Consider the following 26,573-nt stretch of genomic DNA (forward strand, 5'->3'; position numbering starts at 1 on the left):
CGATTCCATTCTAATAGTAACATTTACAAATGTCTACTGTCAAAAATGGCTCCAGGTCTACGCAGCTGATGTTTTCAATGGCGATATTCTATTACTTATTATTGATTTTTTACTCACACTAAAATTGAAATTTCCATATAAATAAGTTTCAACATATAATTAAGGTAATTTCATTCATTTATCATATGTATTTTCAGTTTCAAACTTTAACAACCAACTTACCAAGTCACGTGACTTCACACGTTGTTTATAATCGGCATAACGGAACAGTCGCATAACTTCTGTCTTGACATGTAAAGATGGCAGAGGCGGCATTTTCCGAAGACGGAAAATATTATTCTGCGATTAGCCAAGATGGTAGATTAAGGATATGGGACACAGAAAATAATATACTCAAACAGGAGTACACGCCAGACCTTCATTTAACGGCCCCGCCATCATGTTTGCAATGGATAACTATTGCGACGTCCAAGGTAAGTCAATTTACACGTGGTTTTTGTTACTAAACTTTACTTAAACACTATATTTATGACTTTTAAAACTCTAAATGAGTTCTGTACTAACTTATGATACGAACTCACCTAGAATACGTAAACGAAACTTAGTTTTCAATAAGTTCAGCATCAAAGATAACATAACCTTAAAATTCCAGAGCCCTGTAAAGAAAGAGAAGCGAAAATCAAGTATTTCAGACCAGGAGGCACAATGTATAGCCGTAGGAACGACCAGCGGGAAGATTTTAATATATTCAGTAGCACAAGCGAAAGTGCAAACAGTTTTAGAAGAGAAACTTGGGAAGGAACAGAAGATAACTGCCTTAGACTGGAACAGAAGAGATGGTTTATTTAGTTGTAATAAGAGTAACTACATTTGTGAGTGGAAGTTGGGCGCGGGCCAGAGTAACAATTATCATGTGAATATGGATAATAAGAATAAAGCAGTCAGCACTATCAGTGCCATCAAACTTATACCTCATAGTCAGGTGAGTTGGTTTAACCTTCCATATGTGTGTGGTGGTCTAAAATCGTGGGTTTAAATAACATATTTGTCAAATGATTATGATAATTAAGTAATACAAAACAATGTTATGTGTACAGTAAGCTACATGACTTTGACTATGAAATTTAAATTTACTATACAACTACATTGGAAACATATAAATAAGCTTTTCAAGACAATTAGAATTTATTCGAATTCAGTAATTATAACTATTAATGAGATATACATGTAATTTATAGCTTTTAAATATTTCTTAAAACATGACTATGGCATTACAACACACTAATTATTTTGTGTATTAACAATTCTTGAGAATTTACTTTAACAATTTGTGTTGTTTATCCAGCCTCATATCATTTTAATTACTCTTTATATCCAGTGCCAATGCAAGTTACAATGCTATTGTTGCCAATAACAAGAAAAAATCTGTATGTAGTGAAAAGCGTCTACTGCCTACAAACAGAACCCTCCTAGATCCAGTAGCTCCTAGTTTAGCTGATTTGTTACCTGATGATATTCCATGACATTGCTGACAAATTAGCAATGTCATAGTCATAAGTGCCAAAACTCTTCTTACAAAAATAAAAAAGATTCTGGTGGAATACTTTATATCTACCTTTTTTTTTCAGGAAACCAGTGCTAAGTACATAATAACAGCGTCATGGCAGCTCCGAGTGTGGAGGCTCCACGATGGAGAGGCCACAGTCATGAAGTGCCTCGGACACAATGCCTCCAAACAGTCCCTGCTGGCGATTGCTGCTACTAGTGAGAAGACGTGGGTTATTGAGGGATCACAGTAAGTTTGTCTTGTACTAACATTGTAATGTAACACTCTAGTATGGAGGCTTCTTAGTGATGCAACTATTATAAAGTGCCTCGGACACAGCAGTTCCTGCTGGCGATTGCTGTTACTAGCGGGAAGACGTGGGTTATCGAGAGATTACAGTAAGATTATTTTGGAGGTACCTGGTCTTCACGATTGTCAGCATTGAGAGAACAACTGAAGAAGACTCAGATTTTTACGAGAATAATATATAATTAGAAAAAAAATACTATTAAGGGACAATCTTACACAAATCTGTAATGTGTGGCTTGTGTTATGTTATGAGTCTGTATTAGGTAAAAATGAAACACTTAAATAGCTAACTGCAGATATAGGAAGTAATATCGTTAAAAAGAGTGCACAGTGCACTGGTTTATCTGTTTTTGCCAAAACTAAAGTAATCTTAGTAGGGTAATTTGCCATAACTGGCCGCCGGTTAGTAACTGGCCGCCGGTTAGTAACTGGCCACCCTAAACTAAAAATGAATTCTATTCACCTATAAACAGAATTCAAATTAGTATAAGGTAAGGTGGCTAGGTATTGAAGGCTGGCCAGTTATTGAAACCTTTTACTAAAATTACTTATGTTTATAGGTGAATAGAATTCATTTTTTGTTTAGGATGGCGAGTTACTGGCGAATTACCCTATTATTGAACTAATTTGTCTTTGAATTGACAAGTGGTAAAGTTAAAATATTTCTATGTAAGTCACATGGTTAGAAATAAATTATGAATGTTTACTTTGATAATCATGTTTACTTATGCTTATAGCTTCTACTGACAACATGTTATTTATTTTTCTGAATAGGAAAACGTACTGCACAAGTATGAATATTATCAGTATTTAGCAATTGATAAAATAAGATAAGATAAACCAGTGTTTCATAATGCTGATTTTAAGGTATATTAGTAAACAAGTTAATATGTGAGAGAATACTGCAACAGCCAGCGGTCCACACAGAGCGAGAATACGCGCGAGGCAATTTCTACACTGGCCGTTTTGTGCGCGAGGAAATTGCCTCGCGCGTATGTTCGCTCTGTGTGGACCCGGCTAACGAAGAACGAACGAATTTGATGTTTTCAGGTCCATTGAACAGAAAAATAGTATATCCAGTACACACCTCGGGCAGTAAAAAAGAAAGCATCAGGTCACATGTTTGACAATAACACGTGATCTGAGACATTTCTTACTTTACTACCCTATGTATGTAGTTTACTATCTGCCGGCCAAGACGTTACTATTTTCTGTAGACACATACATATAGACACATAATTCTACACTATTTACTGGGCTAAAACATTTTTTACACTGTTAAACTGGTATCAATGGGCAAACCAGACATTTTATGAATATAAACATTATGCTACTCATATCAGGAAGTTTCTTTCATCCTATTTACTGTTATCATTGAAATTTAACCAAATCCTGTCATTGGCCTAGGCCAATCTGAGGTCGTTTTGTCCTTACAATATTGCATATACTGGAATGGAGTAGATTATTCATCTTAACTGTCCAAAGAGTGTGAGGAATAAACAAAAGTAAAACTTAAATAAAGTCTTCTTCTTCAACCTAGCGTTTACCCCCGCCATGGTCTGCTTTCCTGCTCAATCTTCTCCACTTTGCCCGGTCTTCGGCATCCTCAGGTGTGAAAGTTAAATAAAGTAATAAAATAAATTTCGTTTTTCCTAGAACGGAACGCCTCCTCGCATTTTGGGACGTGACTGTGAGCTCCGAGGTGGTGCCGCAGACGAACGGCACAGACGAAGACATCACGCCAAATAAGAAGAAGAAGAGGAAATCTATATCAAACTCTGAGAAAGAAATCAAGGTAAGTAACATGTTTCTTGCAATGTCACTGCTATGTTATTTTATTAAAGATAGATCTCGCCGCTGCCTCGCTGTGAGTAGATAGGCTGATTAAATTTAGTGTTTCATAGAAGTTAGATGAATTTTACTTACATGTAAAATGTAAAAATAGTGTCCTATAGTCTATAGTTCGTTTTTAGGGTTCCGTACCCAAAGGGTAAAACGGCACCCTATTACTAAGACTTCGCTGTCCGTCCGTCCGTCCGTCCGTCCGTCCGTCCGTCCGTCCGTCTGTCTGTCACCAGGCTGTATCTCACGAACCGTGATAGCTAGACAGTTGAAATTTTCACAGATGATGTATTTCTCAGGGTGGCCACTTTCTGGAAAACCGGGAAAAGTCAGGGAATTTCGCTAGTCATGGAAAAGTCAGGGAATTGTCAGGGAAATTTAATGGAGGTCAGGGAATAAAAATTGTCTCTGTATGTACATAATAAAATAAAAATAAATATATTAATTTTACCATCTGCAAACATTATATCTTCTTCTTCCTGGCGTTATCCCGGCATTTTGCCACGGCTCATGGGAGCCTGGGCACAGAATAAGTAATAGGCGTGGGGTCCGCTTGAGTACTAATCCCATGATTTGACGTAGGCACCAGTTTTTACGAAAGCGACTGCCATCTGACCTTCCAACCCAGAGGGGAAACTAGGCCTTGATGGGATTAGTCCGGTTTCCTCATCATGTTTTCCTTCACCGAAAAGCAACTGGTAAATATCAAATGATATTTCGTAGGTACATAAGTTCCGAAAAACTCATTGGTACGAGCCGGGGGTTTGAACCCGCGACCTCCGGATTGAAAGTCGCACGCTCTTACCGCTAGGCCACCATCGCTTCATTATATATCTATAATCTATGTATAATCTGCAAATATTATATATCTACTATAATTAGTCTAACGCATTCACTGCCAGAGGGCGTGGCCTAGGAACAAACTTGTATGACGGTGGACGCACATTTGCGTCGGGGGCAGTGAATGTGCTAACACTTTAAAAAACCCCAAACGATGTACAGATTAGCCGTTTGGCACACGCATACTAGAGGTCAAAACAAAATTTTTGACCCGCAGTTCCTAAAAATATTTCCCGTAGGAGGGGAGTGCTGTCATTGTTTTTTTTGTATGGGAGGGAAATTTTTTTTTTCAGAAAAGCTTTTTGAGGCGATTCTAAAACTATACCACATCATTACATTTCAGCCATTTTTTTAAAATTAAAACAAAAATAATTTTCAAAACATACCAAGTTTGGGCTTCTCCAGATACGATATGGCTGATTTTTTTTGTACAATATACCTCAAATGATACGTGATATCCTCATATCTAACCCTAATAAAGCAATTTTGAAAATAATTTCATTTAGTATTTTTTTTTAGTTTTTCAATAATACTAAGTGATACAGTCCTACTTCAGTATCTATTCTACGAGACTTAATGGAACTGTACTGCAGATACGGTGCATATTAATCATAAAATGATACGTAATATCCATATATCCAACGGGGAATACCTCTTTAACCCTACCATACACGATTGGTTTCTAAAAAAAATTTTTTCTCTCATAAAAAAAAACAATCTCAGCACTCCCCTCCTATGGATTTTTTTTTTAGGAACTGCGGGTCAAAAATTTTATTTTGATCTCTAGTATGCGTGTGCCAAACGGCTAACCCCGTACATCGATTTGCGGTTTTCTATGAAATTGGCCGCTACGCCAACGTACGTTACCCGCTACGATACGTTTGCCGCTAAATAGGTTAATAATAGGTAACGCTATATCCTACCACGGCGGTATAGACAAAATAAATATTGAAAAAAAAAAATGATCCACGCGGCTCGTAAAGTGAGCATTACGAGCCGCGTGGATCATTTTTTTTTGTACACGGAGGAGCTACACAGAAAGATAGAAAATTTAAGTCCAGGGGGCCGATTTTTGAAATTCGACCACTCGATTTCGTGTATTTCGTTAAATGATATCTCCACTACTAGGCGTTTAAATTCTACTAATAGAATTGAAATCGAGTGGTCAATACCACTTTACCACTAGATTCCCAATTTCTATCGCTCGTATCTAGTAGATGATGAAAATATTTTGAATTAGTCTCTTTTTTCAAATTTAATTTCCAAAATATCGAATTTCCTAAAATTGTTGTCCTCACGGTTTTACTGTAAAATCAAAAATGGCCGAGTTATTCAAGAAAAACCGTTTTTCGAATATACACAGGAGCCTGATTCAGTCTACTTTTTGAATTTACACTCTTAGTGACCCCCCCCCGAGGGACCTACGAAAAAAAATCCAAGAACTGATTATTCACGGGTAGGGTCGGTTTTTAGGGTTCCGTACCCAAAGGGTAAAACGGGACCCTATTACTAAGACTTCGCTGTCCGTCCGTCCGTCCGTCCGTCCATCCGTCCGTCCGTCCGTCCGTCTGTCACCAGGCTGTATCTCACGAACCGTGATAGCTAGACAGTTGAAATTTTCACAGATGATGTATTTCTGTTGCCGCTATAACAACAAATACTAAAAACAGAATAAAATAAAGATTTAAATGGGGCTCCCATACAACAAACGTGATTTTTGACCAAAGTTAAGCAACGTCGGGAGTGGTCAGTACTTGGATGGGTGACCGTTTTTTTTTTGCTTTTTTTTTGTTTTTTTTTATATGGTACGGAACCCTTCGTGCGCGAGTCCGACTCGCACTTGCCCGATTTTTTTGGATATAATGACTGGACTAATTCAGATTCTACGAAAACTCAAAAATGTATTCCAATTACATATTTTATATTTATTACATTTAAGATTAAAGAGACTATTGAGCGAAACCAAGGCTCCAAAGTGTTCGCAAAGGACAAGTCTATTGGGCAAAGCCAGCTGACAAAGCTGAAACGGGAAGATGGCAGCATAGCGTCGAGCAAAGCGGAGGTTTTAGGTGAGATCGAGAGGTTCTATGGACAGTTATACACTTCGATCGCAAAGCCCGTTGACAGCTTGGTAGGAGATCCAAGAGCCAAGCTGTCCCGACATTATACCGAAGATATCCCGGACATCAGTCTGTACGAGATTAGGATGGCCCTGAAGCAGCTTAAGAACAACAAGGCGCCGGGCAAAGACGGAATCACTTCAGAGCTTCTGAGAGCGGGTGGAACACCGGTACTTAAAGTCCTCCAGAAGCTCTTTAATTCCGTCTTGTCCGAGGGCATAACGCCTGAAACATGGAATAGAGGCGAGGTGGTGCTGTTCTTCAAAAAAGGTGATAACAACCTATTGAAGAACTACAGACCCATCACGCTTCTGAGCCATGTCTATAAGCTGTTTTCAAGGGTCATCACGAACCGTCTCGAACACAGACTTGATGACTTCCAGCCTCCCGAACAAGCCGGTTTCCGAAAAGGCTATAGTACCATAGACCACATCCATACGCTGCGGCAAGTTATACAGAAGACCGAAGAGTATAACTTGCCATTATGCTTAGCGTTTGTGGACTATGAGAAAGCCTTCGATTCGGTGGAAACATGGGCGGTGCTTGAGTCTCTTCAGCGATGCCATATTGACTATCGGTACATCGAAGTGTTGAAGTGTTTGTATAGTAACGCCACCATGTCGGTCCGAGTACAGGAGCAGAGCACGAGGGCGATTCCATTGCGAAGAGGCGTAAGGCAGGGAGACGTTATCTCTCCGAAACTGTTTACTGCCGTAATGGAAGACGCCTTCAAGCTCCTGGAATGGGAAGGACTTGGCATCAACATCAACGGCGAATACATCACTCACCTTCGGTTTGCCGACGATATCGTAGTCATGGCAAAGTCGATGGAGGAACTCAGCATGATGCTCGATGACCTCAACCGAGTTTCACAACGGGTGGGCTTGAAAATGAACATGGACAAGACGAAACTTATGTCAAATGCCAATGTTGTGCCCATCCCAGTCTCTGTTGGGAACTCGGTACTCGAAGTTGTTGACTCGTACATCTACCTAGGACAAGTAGTCCAATTAGGTAGGTCCAACTTCGAGAAAGAGGTCAACCGCCGAATCCAACTCGGTTGGGCAGCGTTCGGGAAACTACGTAATGTCTTTTCGTCCGACATACCTCAGTGCCTCAAGACGAAAGTCTTTAATCAATGTGTGTTACCAGTGATGACTTACGGCTCCGAAACGTGGTCTTTCACTATCGGCCTCATCTCAAAACTTAAAGTCGCTCAACGAGCTATGGAGAGGGCTATGCTCGGAGTTTCTCTACGTGATCGAATCAGAAATGAGGAGATCCGTAGACGAACTAAAGTCACCGACATAGCCCACCGGATTAGCAAGCTGAAGTGGCAATGGGCAGGCCACATTGCACGCAGAGAAGATGGCCGATGGGGTCGAAAAGTGCTCGAGTGGAGACCACGGACTAGCAAGCGCAGCGTAGGACGTCCACCCACAAGATGGACAGACGATCTTGTTAAGGTCGCCGGAAGACGCTGGATGCGGGTCGCTTCCAACCGGCACGTATGGAGGTCCAAGGGGGAGGCCTATGTTCAGCAGTGGACGTCTTATGGCTGAGATGATGATGATGATGATTTAAGATTATGGTCAGGGAAAAACTTGAAAAAACGCCTGGAAAACCGGGAAAAGTCAGGGAATTTGGGTTATAGTAAAGAGTGGTCACCCTGTTTCTGTTGCCGCTATAACAACAAATACTAAAAACAGAATAAAATAAAGATTTAAATGGGGCTCCCATACAACAAACGTGATTTTTGACCAAAGTTAAGCAACGTCGGGAGTGGTCAGTACTTGGATGGGTGACCGTTTTTTTTTTGGTTTTTTTTTTTCGTTTTTTTTTGCATTATGGTACGGAACCCTTCGTGCGCGAGTCCGACTCGCACTTGCCCGGTTTTTTTAGCATTAGAAATAAGGTAAATAATCTTGATGTGTCTTTTAAATGAAAAACACATTTTAAAAATAAGTTACGGCAAATATGTAACAATTATGAATCTAATACGATCATTTATATTTCTGCTTTCACAAGTATAGATGGTCAAGCAGATTTTGTCAGTAGAAAAAGGCGGCAAATTTGAAAAATGTAGGCGCGAAGGGATATCGTCTCATAGAAAATTTGAATTTCGTGCCTTTTTCTACTGACAAGATTTGCTTGACCATCTATAATAGTTACTGATTTTTAAAAAGCGTTTTTCAATTAAAATACATGTCAAAATCGCTTACCTTCTTTCAAGTTCTTTCTAATGCTAAAAAAAACGAACTATAGAACAGAAAACTGGAACTTTGATCCATCCTAGCAGGGAAGAAAGTACTTTAATCCCTCTCAGCAGGGAAGAAACAGCCCTATTTGGAATTGGTGATTTGAAAAGTTTATTTATTTTCCAGACGGTGAACATTCCCACATACAACTTCGTATTGGAGGATGCTCCAAAGATGATAGACGTTGGAGTCAAAGAGGAGGGTGACGTAAAATTGACCCTGGCAGCCGTCACGAGAAGTGGGGTGATGCATTATTACTCGCACACGCTAAATGGGTGAGTATCAAAACTAACAAGTCCTTTCTTAATGTCCTGTTGAATATTATACATTGTGGGCCTATTAAACTCGACAGATTTTAACCACGCATGCCTGAGGTTATGACATACATAAGGAGCAAAAAAATGTTCTATGAGTTTTTGCCGGATTTTTTTTTTGTATTTTCTGCACACGACGCGTTATTTCTTGTTACATCTTGGCAAAAAAAACATTACAAGGAATAAGGAAAGTTTTTTTTATTTCCTTTTCCAGTGTCACAGCCAAAAAGGCGTTTTTCACTAAGTGATTACAGAAACAAATTTTCACATAAGTTGTCATTATCTCTAAAACAAAAATTATTTCAGGAAACATTGTATGACATTTTAGTTTGTAAAAAAATACACCTTAAAAATTTGTCGGGTTGAATATGCCCACAGTGTTTATAAAATTTACCTATTTAATTTGGATAATAAACTTCTACAATCATTAATACTTTCATTTAGATTGAGTGTGACATTAGCTGAAATTACACAATGTTATTCCCATTTACGGACTGACAAAATAACTATGTATTTGTGTATTTTTAGGGCATCAGCGAAGCCAATCAAGCCTAACCTAACTGTGCACATAACGACGGGAGAGGCCACCCCGCTGCCCTTGGCCTGCTGCCGCCTGTTGTCGCAGTCCAACTTACAAGTCGGATATACGCAGGGACCCACACTAATCTTCGAAAAAATCGTAAGTTTACTATAGCCTTCATGCCTTTATCAAGCACAGCTAACCTAACGGTGCACATAACGACGGGCGAGGCCACGCCGCTCCCCCTGGCATGCTGCCGCCTGTTGTCGCAGTCCAACTTACAAGTCGGATATACGCAGGGACCCACTAATCTTCGAAAAAATCGTAAGTTTACTATAGCCTTCATGCCTTTATCAAGCAAAGCTAACCTAACGGTGCACATAACGACGGGGGAGGCCACGGCGCTCCCCCTGGCATGCTGCCGCCTGTTGTCGCAGTCCAACTTACAAGTCGGATATACGCAGGGACCCACTAATCTTCGAAAAAATCGTAAGTTTACTATAGCCTTCATGCCTTTATCAAGCAAAGCTAACCTAACGGTGCACATAATGACGGGGGAGGCCACGCCGCTCCCCCTGGCATGCTGCCGCCTGTTGTCGCAGTCCAACTTACAAGTCGGATATATGCAGGGACCTACACTAATCTTCGAAAAAATCGTAAGTTTACTAGCCTTCATGCCTTTATCAAGCTTAGCTAACCTAACGGTGCACATAACGACGGGTGAGGCCGGGACGGGCCACGCCGCTCCCCCTCGTCTGCTGCCGCCTGTTGTCGCTTTCCAACTTACAAATCGGATATATGCAGGGACCCACACTAATCTTCGAAAAAATCGTAAGTTTACATAACCTTTATTACACATTTAGGCTGACTTTTATTTTCAGAAAAAAATAATATATACAATTGTACATGAAATAATTAAAATAAAATAAAATAAAATAGCCTTTTATTTCGACCTTAAATTTTTTTAAATGGTACAGTTTTGTCATGTTATTGAATATTTGTCAAATTTGTCATACTAGTCAAACATATTACACTATTATTATTATAATTTGATTTAGAATAAGGTTGGTTGTCATTTTTGTTAGAGTTGACATCGGTCGACTTGCCTCCCGGCATAGGCCTCCCCTAAGACCTTCCATTCCTCTCTGTTAGTTGCTCTTCTTGTCCATGTCCATGTTGGTCCAGCGATAGCTCTAATGTCGTCTTCCCATCTGCGGTAAGGTCTGCCTCTTTTCCTTTTCCCGTCTTTGGGGTACCAGGTTGTAACAATTTTTGACCATTTTTGTCCTGGCTCTCTGAGCATGTGTCCAGTCCATTTCCATTTTAGGCTATCTGTTACATAGGATACATCTCTTAATTTTGTGTTTTTTCTTATGGTGCTTAGTCTTATTTTGTCTTTCTTTTTGATGTTGAGAATACTTCTCTCTATGTTGTGTTGACATACTTCTAGGGATTTCCTATTTTTTTGTGTTAAGGCCCACGTTTGGCAACCATATGTCATGCTAGGGAGGATGCAAGAGTTGAACAATTTACTTTTGCATTTTAGTGGGATTTCCGGGTTCTTCATAACCTCTTTCCATGACCAGTATTTTTTCCATGCAATACACACTCTGTTTTCTGTTTCCTTGTCATTCTGGTGTTCTGGAGAAATTATCTGTCCTAAATATGTGTATTCATTTACATATTCTATTATGTTGTTGTTTATTGACATTTTAATTTTTTGTCCATTTGTCATAAGTTTAGTTTTTTCGGTGTTGATTTCCAGTCCCACTTTAATAATTAAAAAATCGGCTAAAAGTACTAAATTGATAGTAACACACCGTTTTGATATTTTGTGGCTAGGCAACTAGCCTATTTTAGTGTCTAAAGGTAAGTCCTTTAAACCTGAGACCATTTGATCATAATAAAGAGTCGACAAATTTTGACGTTTTCAATTGAAAAAAAGGTACCACATTGTCGGTTGTCGATAAGGTTGATTTCAAATTGAAGCTTTATGGAAATAGCCCCTTATTGACAAGCGACAATAAGTATCCTTTTGGTTGAAAACGGCACAATTTATCAAATCACATCTTACAGTTTAGGTATCTAAGTATCTTTGAGTATCTTTTTTCTAACTTTATACACATTTCACATTGTTTCAGACGTCAGACCTCTCCTCGAAGACCCAAGTCCTGATCCGAGGCGACACCAAACCGAAGAAGATCAAAGGCAGCACTCCGAACGAGATCAACAAAGTAGCTGCAACCAGCAGCAAAGATGCACAATACCTCGAGCCGATGGGAGGGGTTACTAGGAAGCGAGTTGCCCCGGGCGCCAAGGTAAAAAAAAACATTTATTTCTAGATACAAGCAGGCGTGGCTCACTCCGCGATTTCGTCGCGTCGCTATAAGTACATGCGGCTCGCACCAATTTTGGTGTCTAGCCATAGTAGTTGCCGCGCACCGCTACGGAACGGACGCCTGCTCGCGCTTGCGCCACCTTGCGGTCATATCTGTCGTAATAGACGCGTTTTGTTAGAGAGTGAACCTTCTGTACCTAGTCATCATCATCATATCCCTCCCTCTTCTAGTACGCCACTTGTCCCGGTCCTCAGCTAATCTCATCCAGAAGTGACCCGCAATTTTCCGGATGTCGTCCACCCAACGAGCCAACGGACGCCAGGCGCTTCTTTCATTTGAAAGCGGCCACCATTCTATTAAGACGAAACAGGAGCTGAGTTTTAAATGTACTGCGATAAGGACAAGGCGAAAAATCCTGCGTAAAAATCTCAAAAATCGAGGTTTCGTACTCCTCTGTTTCCTCCTCCAAAACTTAAACCAATCGTAACCAAATTAGGAAATCTAAATGATTATGAAATTATCTGTGTCGGACCGTTTTGCTTTTTTGGCTAATTGATATCAGTTTTGAATGCCACGCCTCTCATTGCGGCATAGTCAATTAGGCCATTTTGGCCATTTTTGAAGGGCTCTAGCGCCTTAAAAAACAAAAATATCAAAAAAAGCAAAACGGTCCGACACAGATATTGGCAGTATTAATCTGTGTTGAAAAAATCATTGCTCTAGCTTCAAAAACCACGAGGAGCACGTTTGTATGGAGAAATGACCACTCCCGTTGGCTCTTAACATTTTAGTCCACCTGCCATCACTCTGCCTAGCAACATGTCCCGCTCAATTCCATTTTAGTTTTGTAATGACGAAACCCACGAAACCTACGTACATACCTAGTACTATTATTTATTTATTCTTTGCTACAAGCCTCATAATCGGCTGTAAAAAAATTGTCTTATTTCTAAATCACAAGGTATACATGCCATTCCTAAAATACTGTACAAAAATATATAAAAACAAGGTAAGGATTGGTCAATGGTTATTTTTCTTATATGTATAACTTTACCTATTTATCTTTAAACTAACCAGGGTGCTTTTGTTTTCAGTTATCACTGACTAAACTCTGCGGCGTGAATATGTAGGTCATACTGAGCAAATTGTACTGTAGGGTCAACCTCGAAATCGCGCAATAAAAATCTGCCGTCTCATACTCATATTAGTCCCATACATTTCGGTGACTCAGAGTCAATGTTTTCTATAGAACAGCAGATTTTTTAAGTGAAAACTTCTTTAGCGGCGCTGTGCACTTTTTGTGATGGGGAAAAAATGTTAAACTCGCGACAGGTCACGTGACCGTAAGATTCGTAAGACGTAAGCCGGCACGTGACCTGATCGAAAAACTGTTACAATGTCATTGAGTTTTGAGTTTTCACTTCTGCCGGCACTCTCGGAGTGCAACCCGTTTTTTTTCTGGATATCGGCGTTGGTCCCATAGTAAAAGTTGTTCAGTATGACCTACATATCACCGACCTACATATCAATTATCAATAATATTTCCTAGACATTCATTACTATAAAATTTTAAAATACAATCTCTTAACCATTGTTAAAAGACCTAATTTTATAATTATTATATAAATACTGTCGAATACGTAGCATAATTTAGTTCTAAGACTATTGCTGTGCCCTACCAGGGTCCATGTGAAACTCACTATTACCACAGTACACTAAGAACAGTAGTGAATCTAAGGCCGCTCGGCAAGTTATTTGCCTACTCTTGCGTTGGCGCTTAGGGTTGTCACTTTTATGTTTAGTTAAATATTATTTGCGTATTATGAGTAGCACTACGTTTCTATTTATTATAATATAATGAAATGTTCTATCAATTCATAAATGAAGTATAAATAAAACGCTTTTTAAATATTAACATTAGGAAATGGCAGTTATTAAAAAAATTATAAATTCGATACAAAAAAAAATCCTCCGGTTTCTGCATGTTCGGAACGCTTTATTGTTAGCGGTTAAAGTAAAGTAAATTCTCATCCTTACGTATAAATTTAGTAAAAAGGTTTTAGGGAAGCATGGGCAAGTAGGTATTATGAAGAATGACAAGTCCGGGTTTGAGGAGTCGTTATTGAGACACTATATTTTTTTTCTACTGTACGACTGTAATTTTTGAATTAAGATTTCTTATACCAAACTGCAAATGGGTATTTTTAATGCACGGGCTCCCAACTCAACTATAATATTCATTTCGATACAGTTTAGTCAACTATAATGAAAATGAGCAATTACAGCTCGCCGCGGTCAAGAGGACGAAACAAAACCATAGCTCAAATTAATTATTAATTTTAGGTTGTATGGTAAAAACAATAGGTTCATAAATCAGAAACGCGCATGTGACACCCTTAATATAGCAACATCCATAGACTACGAAAACCACTTAGTGTTGCTTGTTAGTCTCCATAGGCTACGGTGGCCAAAATCGAGAAAACAACTGTCTAAAAATTTAATTTAGCGCGGAGCAAGTACCAGGGCCTCATGAGTTACGAGAAGGTGTCATTGACCAACTAACGCGGCGGCCGGGGCGCGTACCAGTATTATGAAGGTATCGCGGCTGCTCCCGTATCTTAGCTGTATACTTTTGGTTTGGTTTGTTTGTATGATTCTACTAGTTTAAAGTATTATTTTTGTTGATTCGTAGAAAAAGTATTGTATACAATAGTGATGTAATCAAGCTTTTCAATCTAGTACCTTACTTATACTATTGCCTCTGTTCATAGTCATGATCAAAAAAATTAAGGCGTACCGTCAGAGCAGACAAATGCGAGCGGGCGGGTAGCGTACTCGAATGCGCGCGATCACAATCGCGGTACGGCCCACACTGCCGCCACCGTATTCCCCCGTATATTATGCTAATGTGTGCGTGGCAGCGCGTGCGTACACGGCGCACGGCGCGCACGCACACATTCAAGCCGGCAGCGGCACATTTCTATGAAGATTCACTACTGTTCTTATACTGTGCTATTACTATGTAACACCAATGTAACAACCATGGATGCAATAAATAAATTATGAATTATGAATTACCCCTCAGAGTTCGGTCAGTGATAACAAAAGCACCCTGTATATAAAAATATGTATGAAATTTTGTAAATACAGCTTGCAATTTTTTTTAAGTGCCTACAAAAAGTACAATGAATAATATTTTGTGTTCAGGTGGAGGTGCCGATGGAGCGACGGCTCGCCAACCTCACCCTGGACACGGCGGCCAGAGACAAGACCGCCGTCAACCAGAACCTCACCAGGCTACTCATACAGGGACTACAGTCTAACGACTCTAAGTATGTACATTACAATAAGTTTTTATTTCACTGCCCTGACTAGAGTTTTCCTCGCATCTACTCGAAGGTTAGCTGGAAGAGATCCCTTATAGGGATACGTTCGCCTTTGTACTTCCATTACTTTAATTTCTTTTTGTAAACCTGTGTTGTGTACAATAAAGTGATTACTACTACTATTGAATTGAAATAGCCTTTATTCCTGACATATACATTTTTACATTTTGTTTTACACTATAGGTACAAGTATTTATTTATGTTTTATTTATTTGTTTCTACTCTTTTGTTTATTTTTCTTTGTCAGGCTGTCCTTGACATAGGCCTCCTCCAGGCGACGCCACTCCTCGCGGTTTTTTGAGAGACTACTACTATTAGTGTTGTGTATAGTTTGTCGATTTGTAGCTGGCCCCGAACTGCTAATCCTTTGTCTATTGTTAAGTAAAACCGCACGTGATACTTACCTGCTAAAAAGGGTCTTAATTATTCTAATTGGCACCTGAGCGCGGGCTAGTTCAACGCTCAATAAACCAGTAGGTGCGCTCTCCGATAACGCGCTTTTGTTACGCATCTGGATGATACATTTTAGACTGGACTCGCCAGCACTCGGTAACCGTAGAGAATTACACGACCCTTTTTTTTACAGGTAGAGGCACGTGCGGTTTTACTTAACAATAGACAAAAGGATTAGCGGATCGGGGCCAGTTACAAATCGACAGACTATAATATGTAGAGATGCCACGAATATTCGGCAACTATTCGGTATTCGGCCTATTCGGCCACTTTGCCGAATATTCGGTATTCGACCGAAAGTTACCTACTATTCGGCCGAATACCGAATATCTATTGCACCTACCTATAAAAAAAAAATCAAAAAAAATAACCAAAAACTAGGTATGATTAATATTTAAAATGAATTCTTGGAAAGTGTCAATCTGCAAAAAAAAAATCGAACGCACGTTTTTGAGCATTTATTGAACATTTTATTTTTATCATGGGTCTGATTTGATTGACTCTAACTACATTCATTAATTCTGTTCGACATAAAATCCAAATCCTCCTCCAAATGAAAAAAAAAAAAAAATATATATATATATCTTAGCAAACGTTGTGCTTTTGTTGGCGAACAGTTTTCATAATAATTGTGACTCAAAATGTTCGCATGTCATGCTGAATATTCGCTATTCGGCCGAGAGGGTGGCCGAATATTCGGTATTCGGCCAAATTCACTATTCGGGGCATCTCTAATAATATGTTATTTTCCAGTATCCTGGAGATGGTGGTGCACGAGTCGAGCCGCGCGGCGGCGGCGCGCACGGCGGCGCAGCTCCCGGCCGAGGTCGTGCCGCCGCTGCTCGACCACCTCGCCGCGCTCGCCACCAAACGTACCGCCACGTAAGTATTGCTATGGCTTACGTGATATAGTTTTACATTACACATGTCAAGGATTTCCGTGACACTGGGGCCATTGCGATGGTTTTCAACGCCTTAGTGAGGAGCAAGCTTGAGGCCTCATCTATTATTTGGAACCCGTACGAGTCTTCTTACGCCCTACTTCTAGAGAAAATCCAAAAGGCCTTTCTGAGATTTGTGTACAAAAAAAGATATGGGTACTACCCTTTTTTGTACCCAACAAAATTCATACTAGGCTGCCTTGGATATAATTCTCTAGAGGTAAGGCGTAACAACATCTTACTGACTACTGTTTGTCGTATACTGCGCGGTGACTCGGACTGCCCGGAACTGATAGCTCGAGTCGTGAGGTTGTACGTCCCGGATATTCCTCGAGTCTGTTTGAGGCCGCGAACGCGTCCACTGTTGGCCGTGCCGGCGGCGCGCACAGTATCGCACAGAAACTCGCCACTCCTCCGCGCGTTATCGCTGCTCAACGCACTCCTGACATCAGCACCAGAGTGTGACTTGTTTGCGTGGAGATGGGCGAATGTGTGCCGGGAGTGTCTGAGGTTTTGTGAGATGATGGATGAAAGGCTTTCCAGCACTTGCATTTGACTTTTAATGTTTACCTGTATTTTACTTTATATATATTTATTGTGTTTGTAATACGTAATTAGTTTAATTATGCGGTGTATTGGCATATGCTGTAATGCCGTGTAAATGTATTTAAATAATAAATAATTACCGCAGCCGCGCACGCGCGAGCAGGCGTCCGTTCCGTAGCGATGCGCGGCAACTACTACTGCTAGACACCAAAATTGGTGAGGGCCGCATGTACTTGTAGCGATGCGACGAAACCGCGGAGTGAGCCCCGCCTCACATTACTGACCTTTGGCTTCATCACCTAACTATGGTTTAGGTGAGAATATAGAGTCTGGCTACTGAAATTTTACCCAAATGTTTGGCGGGAAATTCAAAAAATCTTGGGCTGGTCACACTTTGTGTAGTAGGAATTATAGTTTTGATACTAGAAAAGATTTTTGATTTTCTGTGCACACGTAAGGCACCTAAGGATATAAGTTAAATATACGTTGACGTGCACTCAAAGCCGGCTCACATAATTTCTACCACTATGTGAAGTACAGTCAACGATAAACACATATGTTAACACTTTCTCACCATATACCATTGTAACAAGGCGAAAAATGAAATGTAGTGTAAATAAGACCTAGCTCGATCATACCGTAATATTAATGCATCACCAAAAAAATACACAAGTACTATGCCAAATATGCTAAATGCTAAGTATCAAAATATTTATAGAGCACCAACCTTCTAATTTGTTTACATTTGCTTAGAAGTTGTAAACATTGCAGTTTTTCGTTATATAACGCTACACGTCGACTTCGCACATTGTCGTAATTATTTACGAACTTAAATAATAGTTTGCGAACCTCACTCAGTATAGACATTATTAATATTACTTAAAATAAACCCCTTATAAACCGCAAACAATTTGAATGAATGACATAAATTGTCAACTGACTTTTAGCTTTTTTTTTCAAATCATAGACAATTGGTGATACAAGAACGAAATATCTGTCAACAATTTTTGGCTAGCCAGACTCTAGTAAGAATAGGGTGCTCACTCCATACATCAGTTTTGCTACCAAAACGACTATTATTTTCGCAGTCGACATCTAGCATCGAGTAGCGGAATTATCAGTACCGCTACTTGATACTAGATGGTTCTCGTGTGGCGACTCACGAAAATTGTATTGAACAACAATTTACAACTAATATTAGAAGCAGAAGGAGTTGAAAATAGAGTTACGGTTAATCCGATTATAATATTAGCATTAGATATATATAAATAAGATATATAAATTGTTGAGCATTAGACTTTTCGGTCGCCGCTACATCTATTGTCAAGTAGCAGTACTGATAATTCTGCTACTCGATGCTAGATGTCGACTACGAAAATAATAGTCGTTTTGGTACCAGAACTGATGTATGAAGTACTCTATGTACTTTTTTCTCTATGCCTAAACACAATAAAGTGGCAACGTGTTTTTAATTTTGTCACACTACGTATTCTATGTTCTGTCCCTCACGGGCGCACGCGTAAAGCACATCTATAAATAATTGGCCAAGCACGAAGTCAAGACTACGGTGTTCAGAGCACCGTTCCCTTTCTCTATACGCCTTACTAACTCTATGTGCTCTATTGTGAAAAAAAAAACACAACGACAGTGAAGAACGGAATTCTTAATTTGATTTTTTTCAGATAAACTGCAATAATAAATATGATTCTTACTGGGCACATTGAGATAGTCAATTGGTTGGAAAGCCCGTTCGAAATTTAAACTTATTTGCAATATAATAAGGTTGTATTTTGTAGATCTCTCTCATACTTATAGTAGGCTATTCAGAAAAAAAATATCCCACAAAAATAAGCAAGCAGAATTAAACTTTGTATCAAAGACATAAGTCATAAATTTCAATGCCAAAGTTTTAACTAAGGATCTTTCTCGCTAAAACTACTTCCTAATATGAAATGACCAGTGTAAGCATCAGTTAGCTAGCCCTAAGCAACCAAAGATCAGGCTGCAGTTGAAAAACTAATAAAGATAAAGTTAAGCTGATAATTTTCCCGCCGTCTCCATGCTTCTTTAAGTTGGGTATTGACTGGTCATCTGCCTGTTAGCTATAGTTTTCGCGAAAATCACCAGGACAGAGGTGAAAATTTTTGTATGAAAACTTGCAACTTTAAATGCATTTTTTATCGAAACTATTGCACTCTAAAATGAAGTCAAAATCAGTCCATCGACTCAATTTTTTGCAAGCTTTCTAATGGTACCCCACACGATTCTTACAAATAAAAAAAAATTCAACTACTCCTCTCAACCCCTTAAATTTCCCCCTAAAATCAGAAATAAGCAGTTTTGACTTATTCACAGTGTTAGTGATGGTACTTGCCATAACTATTCCAAATTTTAGGTAACTACATCAAACGGTCTTTGAGAAAAACGCATTTAACCGATTTGCAAGACCGAAGTGATCCCATAAGAGCACCGTGAACAAAGTTTTGTACGGTGCTCTAAAAATATACTAGGTATATGTTGTCCACAGATGTGCCACAGTATGTGTATGGGTGTCCGCCATCCTCCGCTCGCACGCCGCCCTGCTGCTGGCCACCATGAACTCGCAGAACGCCGAGCGGCTGGGCAGTCTACTGGCCACTTTCACCAACAGGTATGAGAGATCAGTGTGGTTCATTTGTGACGTTCCACGGGTAAAGGTACCTTATGGCGGTAGGCGCTTACGCTATTATTAACGCCGCTCCAATATTATTGCGGCGCTATGCGACGTAAGCGCCAGCCGCCATAAGGTACCTTTTGCCGTGGAACGTCACATTTGTTTTTAAGAAGAAAGGGGACGTTCGGTTCTCCATACAAACGTACCTTTTTTGATGTGTAATAAAGTTTAAAATTAAATAAATAAACGTGGTCTCTATTTTCCTCTCTGTATATTCATATTATAGAAAATTATATTATGCAATTTGATGGATATCAATCATAGCAATGCCCCTTAAGTTTGATATTTTCAAATATTTGGTTATTATAAGAGTTAGGAGCATTTCATAATTTGTTTGGAATTTTAATAATTAAAAAAAAACCGGGCAAGTGCGAGTCGGACTCGCGCACGAAGGGTTCCGTACAAAGAATATAATACTCACTAGGAGAAGAACGATAACTCCATACAAAAAAATGTCCCTTTCAAAAGTTCGTTTATACTACTAGCGCTCTGGTGGGATACCATTGTAATTAGAATTGACAACCCGTTTAGCCTAGCGGGTATTGGCAGTAATCCAGTTCAGGAAGCTAATGGTCCTGGGTTCGAATCCCAGAGAGGGAATTTCTTTTTGTATTTTTTTATTTTTTGTTGGGGTCAGGTTTTTAAGAGCCCATCAACGTGCACACTAGCGCCACTGCTGAATACAATAAACTAGTTTTTATGTTATTGGATTCGTCAATCTACCCGTCCAAAGTTAAAACGGCCGTTTTTGTTTTGAGCCCATAGATCGACGAATCCAGCAACATAAAATCTAGTTTGATGTATTCAAAAGGTACCTAAATACACAATACAGTCCGTAGCGGCCCCTTTTTTAAATACATGTCGTTAAATTTAAATAATCACGATTATTTAGCAGTGGCGCTAGTGTGCACGTTGTTGGGCTCTTAAATTAGCATTTCACAAATAAGTAAAAAAATACGTTAAAAGATAATGATTAGGTACTATATTCAGAAATTCGTGAAATATAAAAGGTAACAAAAAGTTACGTATTATTAAGATATAAATATTTTCATAATACATATGAATACATACACTGATATGGCAAATGGTTACAAGTTGTTATTACATCTATCCGGTTATCGGACATTTTCTGCTTCACAGCTCCGCGCAGCGTTCTTGGTCACCGGGAAACTAGTTTGGATATGCGGCAGATACGTGCCCTTCTGAGCTTTTTCCAAGAAATCATATGACGGCCCAGGATTATATTATTATCTCAAGCTCAAGCCATCTGCTGATTCACTTTCTAAAACAAAATAGTCAAAAAATTAAACAATATAATCTATCTTCCTAATTACTAACGTCGCTAATTCCTAGGGTTACCAGCTTAAACACTGTGGGGTTTTACATCTATGTTGAATTGTGATTATAATTTCGGACGCGTCCGCGGGACTTACGGGGATAGTAAGATTAAATTATTATATTTGAATTTGGTAATTAGCACGCTCATTTTTATTTAAAGATTAATATATATCTTACCTTGAAATTATCGCTGTTTCTGATTTACTACAACGGTTTCCACACACACATTAGGGCTTTCCATAATCCGGATAAGAATTGTTGATAAAGTCGCCATTGCCGGATACATACAGCAAGGAAGGAAGAGAGACAACGGTTTAAATTTAACTAAGTCTGTGCGAAGACGCATTTAGATATGTTGCTCGTACATATGAATAGATTTTATTTTCAAAATTAATAGGTAAATAAATATATTTCATGTGAATAAATCGTTTTATATGAAAATTTATATTTTTGCATTAAATGACTTAAATGACAGCATTGACATTACAGACTTTTATCTTGTCTATGTTCTTACCGGCCAGACCCAAATCAAGGCCTATCAAAGAGGCCAATTGACAAAGATTTTTTTTTATTTTATCAAGGAGGGTAGAGGCACGTCTACCCTTCGTAGATTTTATGAACATAGACAAAGAAAAACTGAAATATAATAGATAATAATATACATATATCAAAAAATAAATAATAATTTACATATGACTACTTCATAAAATACAAATCAAAATAATTTGATTTGTTCCTAGAAATCGCATCTATAGACAAAGCCAGTTCTAGCAATGTTGCTGTAGTAAAATATTTTGATGTTAATTACTGGCAATCTCGTCTGGGAACGGACAACACATGCACAATTTTGAAGGGTCACATCGTTTCAAGGAAGTCAATAGGCCTTGGTTCCGTACCATAATGCAAAAAAAAAAAAACAAAAAAAAAAGCAAAAAAAAAAACGGTCACCCATCCAAATACTGACCACTCCCGACGTTGCTTAACTTTGGTCAAAAATCACGTTTGTTGTATGGGAGCCCCATTTAAATCTTTATTTTATTTTGTTTTTAGTATTTGTTGTTATAGCGGCAACAGAAATACATCATCTGTGAAAATTTCAACTGTCTAGCTATCACGGTTCGTGAGATACAGCCTGGTGACAGACGGACGGACGGACGGACGGACGGACGGACGGACGGACGGACGGACAGCGAAGTCTTAGTAATAGGGTCCCGTTTTACCCTTTGGGTACGGAACCCTAAAAATCAAACGAAGGAGCATAATATAACTATGATTGAATTGATTGATAGTTGGATTGATATACAAAATTCACTAATTACTAAAAGATAATTAAACAAAAATCAACCTTATTCTTGCACTTTTACGGTTGACTATGGCTATATGAACTTGCGGTGGTAATTAGTGAGTTTTGGTTGTCACATGACGATACATCAAATTGCATAAAAATATTTTAAATAATATCCAGAGAGGAAAATGGGGCACTAACGTTTCTGTTTCTGCTACCGAGGCACTCAATGTTACACTCTGAGCTACTGAGCTCAGTTCGCAGATGGGCTAGTGATCCATGGTCGCTAGTTCGGGCCTGGCCCGAAATTGTAAATTTTTCCATTTTTAATTTATTTTTATTGTAGTACATATGTATAAACCATGTCCGTGTGTTTGTCCAGACGCGCGCACCTGTGCCAGCTCCTCAACGTTTCGGGAAGGCTTCAGCTCACGCTGGCACAGCGGGCAGAGAAACAAACAGCACCTGCCGAGGAACCAGTCATAGACTACAACGGTAAGTGAACATTGTCAATGTTACTAGCGCCCTCTATTGTGGGATAGCGTACACCCACCCTGCAAGACCAATAGTATGGGTGTATCGACTTGTCACTCCGTTGCCATGGTTACGTGCTACTAAACGTGTCAGGAAGACTACTTCAGCTCACGCTGGCACAGCGGGCAGAGAAACAAACAGCACCTGCCGAGGAACCAGTACAACGGTATGCATGAATCTAGTATTAAACTGGATTGGGCATGAGTGGTGGGGATAACTGACAGAACGGGATAGTCTTACGTATCAAAGACATATGTAACTTCGTATAAGACGAATAAAGTCTAAGGAAAAAACGTGCCTCGGAATTCAAGTAAAAGTCATTCTCGAATAGATGGCGCACACACCTTTAGCCTATCCTCGGCTAGATGGCGTGACGACACCGTTTCATATTTAACAATTTTAACACATAGATATCAGTGAATGAACATGGATCAAAATGATATAAAAATAATAAAATAATTTATCCATATATATACATTTTTTGATAACTTTATACGTTTTCATTTTGAGTTTTAGTCGTGTGTCGGTAGATGGCAGTAAATTAACAGTGACTACACAATTTACAATGACAGGACCCCTCTATACTATCTATTCTTTTTGTACGTATCTTTCAGTAGGAGTAGCAGAGAAAGCGCTATTATTGTTTGTCCTTGTCACAGTCTCACATATTTTTGTTCCCCACCTTTTTTTTAGTGTGGATAATGGTGGGCGACAAATAAATTCGACCAATCATTGTGACGCATTGCGTATGTTTTGTCCCTCACGGAGGCACGCGTATACCACTTCTATATGATCCTACCTTCTATGACGGTATGTGGTTGATAGCGCCATCTATTGTAGGATTGCGCACATCCGAACTCGGTTATTTCGTTTAACCAAAGACGAGACGGCCGTAGACGCGCACCGCGCACAATTTTAGCAGTCTATAAAACAATACAATCATTCGACGTAGCCGTCGTCGCAGGGCAATCGTGCGGCATGCGAGGGGCTAGGGGTGGCTCGCGCGCACCCGAGCTGCATACGTCGCCATTGTTAGTAGCTCGGTACTTACAGTGTGTCTTATAGTAGGTAAGTCAAGTTTAAGTCTTGGGCAGTTGTGTAAAATTATGTGTCAATGTCAACCCTACTGTGTTCTTGTGCGATGTCGGCATTTACACAAACATCAAAGGCGTCGGTCCACTGTTACTTTTTTACACTGTGATTTTAGGTTTTTGTATTATAGTTCGTTTTTTTAGCATTAGAAAAAAGGTAAACAATCTTGACATGTCTTTTAATTGAAAAACACGTTTTAAAAATAAGTCACGGCAAATATGTAACAATTATTAATCTAATACGATCGTTTTTATTCTTTTGCTTTCATAAGTAATAGTAACTGATTTTTAAAAAGCGTTTTTCAATTAAAAGACGGTTCAAGATCGCTTACCTTCTATCATTAGCTTTTCAGGAATAGAAGAGACAAAAAATGTATATCTTTTAACTTTGTCGGCTTTCCCTAACCGAATAATGAATGACGAATTAAATTATTTTATTTTCATTATTTTAAAATGGAAATTTATTCCACAGACACTTCGGACGAGGAGATGGAAGTGGAGCGGCAGTCAGCGAGCGACGCCTCCTTCGACGAACAGGAGTTCGACGATGATGATGATGACAGTGACGAGGAGCGCCCGCGGCGTCGGCAAAAGGTCCAGAACGGCAGTGATGAGAGCGACAGCGGGGGGGAGTGACAATATATGTTATGTTAATTGTTATATGGCTTTTATTTACCTTTAGTTAGTTAAGGGTGGTATCTCACTCACATTAAGCACAATGTGAGACGCAATACACATTGGACAGGTGGAATACCACCCTTATGATCCTTTTAAATACCAAAATGGGCACGGTTAACATTAGCTTTTAATGGTGGTCGCACACTGGCTGTTATAATAACATCGACGGACAGGGACAACATGATAGTATTTTATGTGAGCTGACTTTATGTGCAAGTCAACGTATATTTAACTTATTTTCTTAGGTACCTTACGTGTGCACAGAAAATCAAAAATATTTTCTAGTATCAAAACTATAATTCCTACTACACAAAGTGTGACCAGCCTAAATTTTTTTAAATTTCCCGCCAAAAATTTGTGTAATATTTCAGTAGCCAGACAGTGGAAAAGAGTTTAACCTTTTGGACGCCAATTACCGATATATCCGCACCGCAGGTTCAACGCCAAAGACTGATTAATCGGTCACAGACCACAGAGCAACATAGACCTACGTGCATATGCATAAAGTACAATTTCAGTATTGACACTTCGGTGACGTGGCGTCCGCGTGACTGCTTTTGTATTTGACACGGCGTCGAAAAGGTTAAAGCGGGCATTACATTATACAATTTGCAGTGCGCTAGCTGAGTTAGCGCACTCATTTAGTATAGTGTAAATACAGTTAGCCAGTTAGTGCCCCAATCTAGTGCGATCGCATGTGCTCTGCCGCACTAGCGCTATCTAGCGCACTAGAACGCATAGTGTAAATGGTTTTAGCGCGCTTAGCGCTTACTGTGTAAGGTCAGTTGTCGGCACGCCACCGGCGCACTCGAACGTATGGATGTTTTATTTATTGCATTTCAGTTCAAAATGACGCAGCCACAGACTAGGGAAAGGAAGAACTGCTAAACATGATTGAACTTTATAAAGACATGCCATTTTTATGGGATAAAAAACAAAGATTACAAGAACAAAGACATTAGAAATCATGGTAACAAAGTGCTTCTCGAAATGTACAAAGAATTCGACCGAGCCGCGACGTTCGATTCGAACGATGATGACTGCTAAAATGAAAATAAGACACTAACTAGCGTCGCTAGCTAGTGTAATGGACAAGCTCTTTTTTTATCTCGCCTAGCAACACTTAATTAGCGCACTGCAAATTGTATAATGTAATGCCCGCTTTACACGGCGCGCGAACTCGAATGCGATTTTAGTTATAGTTGAATCATCGAGAGCGTGGAATTGCATATGTAGTAGTATTGTTTGTTTACAGGCATTCTATATTTGAATTTTCTATTTTCTTGTACTATCAGCATACAACCACTACAAATGCAATTCCATCTTCTCGATAATTCAACTATACATTACGGACTGTTGGTTACGTCCAATTCAACCGACCGATCAAAACCCGCAATGTAATGCAACTCGCATGTGAGTTCTCACATCGTCTAAATGAGCCCTCAATCAGCCCTTAAATACGAGACCAAATTTATATCTATAGTTCGTTTTTTGTAGCATTAGAAATAAGGTAATCTTGA

The 26,573-nt window shown here is 39.3% G+C and overlaps 1 protein-coding gene and 1 long non-coding RNA gene across 3 annotated transcripts in view; both read left to right on the forward strand.

Annotated features, from left to right (window-relative positions):
• The window catches only part of LOC134801905 (uncharacterized), a 537,245-nt gene that overhangs the window by 44,158 nt on the left and 466,514 nt on the right, over nt 1-26,573 (forward strand). The gene's annotated exons all lie outside the window — the stretch shown is intronic.
• On the forward strand, nt 227-25,033 carry LOC134801818 (WD repeat-containing protein 43). 2 transcript variants are annotated; one of them, XM_063774446.1, is made up of 12 exons: nt 227-473; nt 653-982; nt 1,629-1,795; nt 3,512-3,650; nt 9,042-9,190; nt 9,758-9,908; nt 11,891-12,067; nt 15,296-15,420; nt 16,681-16,809; nt 19,942-20,064; nt 23,133-23,245; nt 24,848-25,033. In XM_063774446.1, the coding sequence occupies exons 1-12, from the start codon at nt 300-302 to the stop codon at nt 25,009-25,011; spliced, it is 1,941 nt and encodes a 646-aa protein (XP_063630516.1). In that variant the 5' UTR covers nt 227-299; the 3' UTR covers nt 25,012-25,033. The 2 variants fall into 2 exon arrangements, with proteins under 2 accessions (XP_063630516.1, XP_063630517.1); XM_063774447.1 differs by having other exon boundaries at nt 229-473; nt 665-982.

This window comes from Cydia splendana, chromosome 23 (assembly GCF_910591565.1).
Source record: "Cydia splendana chromosome 23, ilCydSple1.2, whole genome shotgun sequence".
In the NCBI taxonomy this organism is placed as follows: domain Eukaryota; kingdom Metazoa; phylum Arthropoda; class Insecta; order Lepidoptera; family Tortricidae; genus Cydia; species Cydia splendana.

Bases quoted from the DNA above. Each gene is read 5' to 3' on its own strand.
- LOC134801818 (XM_063774446.1), top strand. From the start codon at position 300: ATGGCAGAGGCGGCATTTTCCGAAGACGGAAAATATTATTCTGCGATT. The intron at 983-1,628 runs GTGAGTTGGTTT...TTTTTTTTTCAG, and splicing joins AACTTATACCTCATAGTCAG to GAAACCAGTGCTAAGTACAT. The intron at 9,191-9,757 runs GTGAGTATCAAA...GTGTATTTTTAG, and splicing joins TACTCGCACACGCTAAATGG to GGCATCAGCGAAGCCAATCA.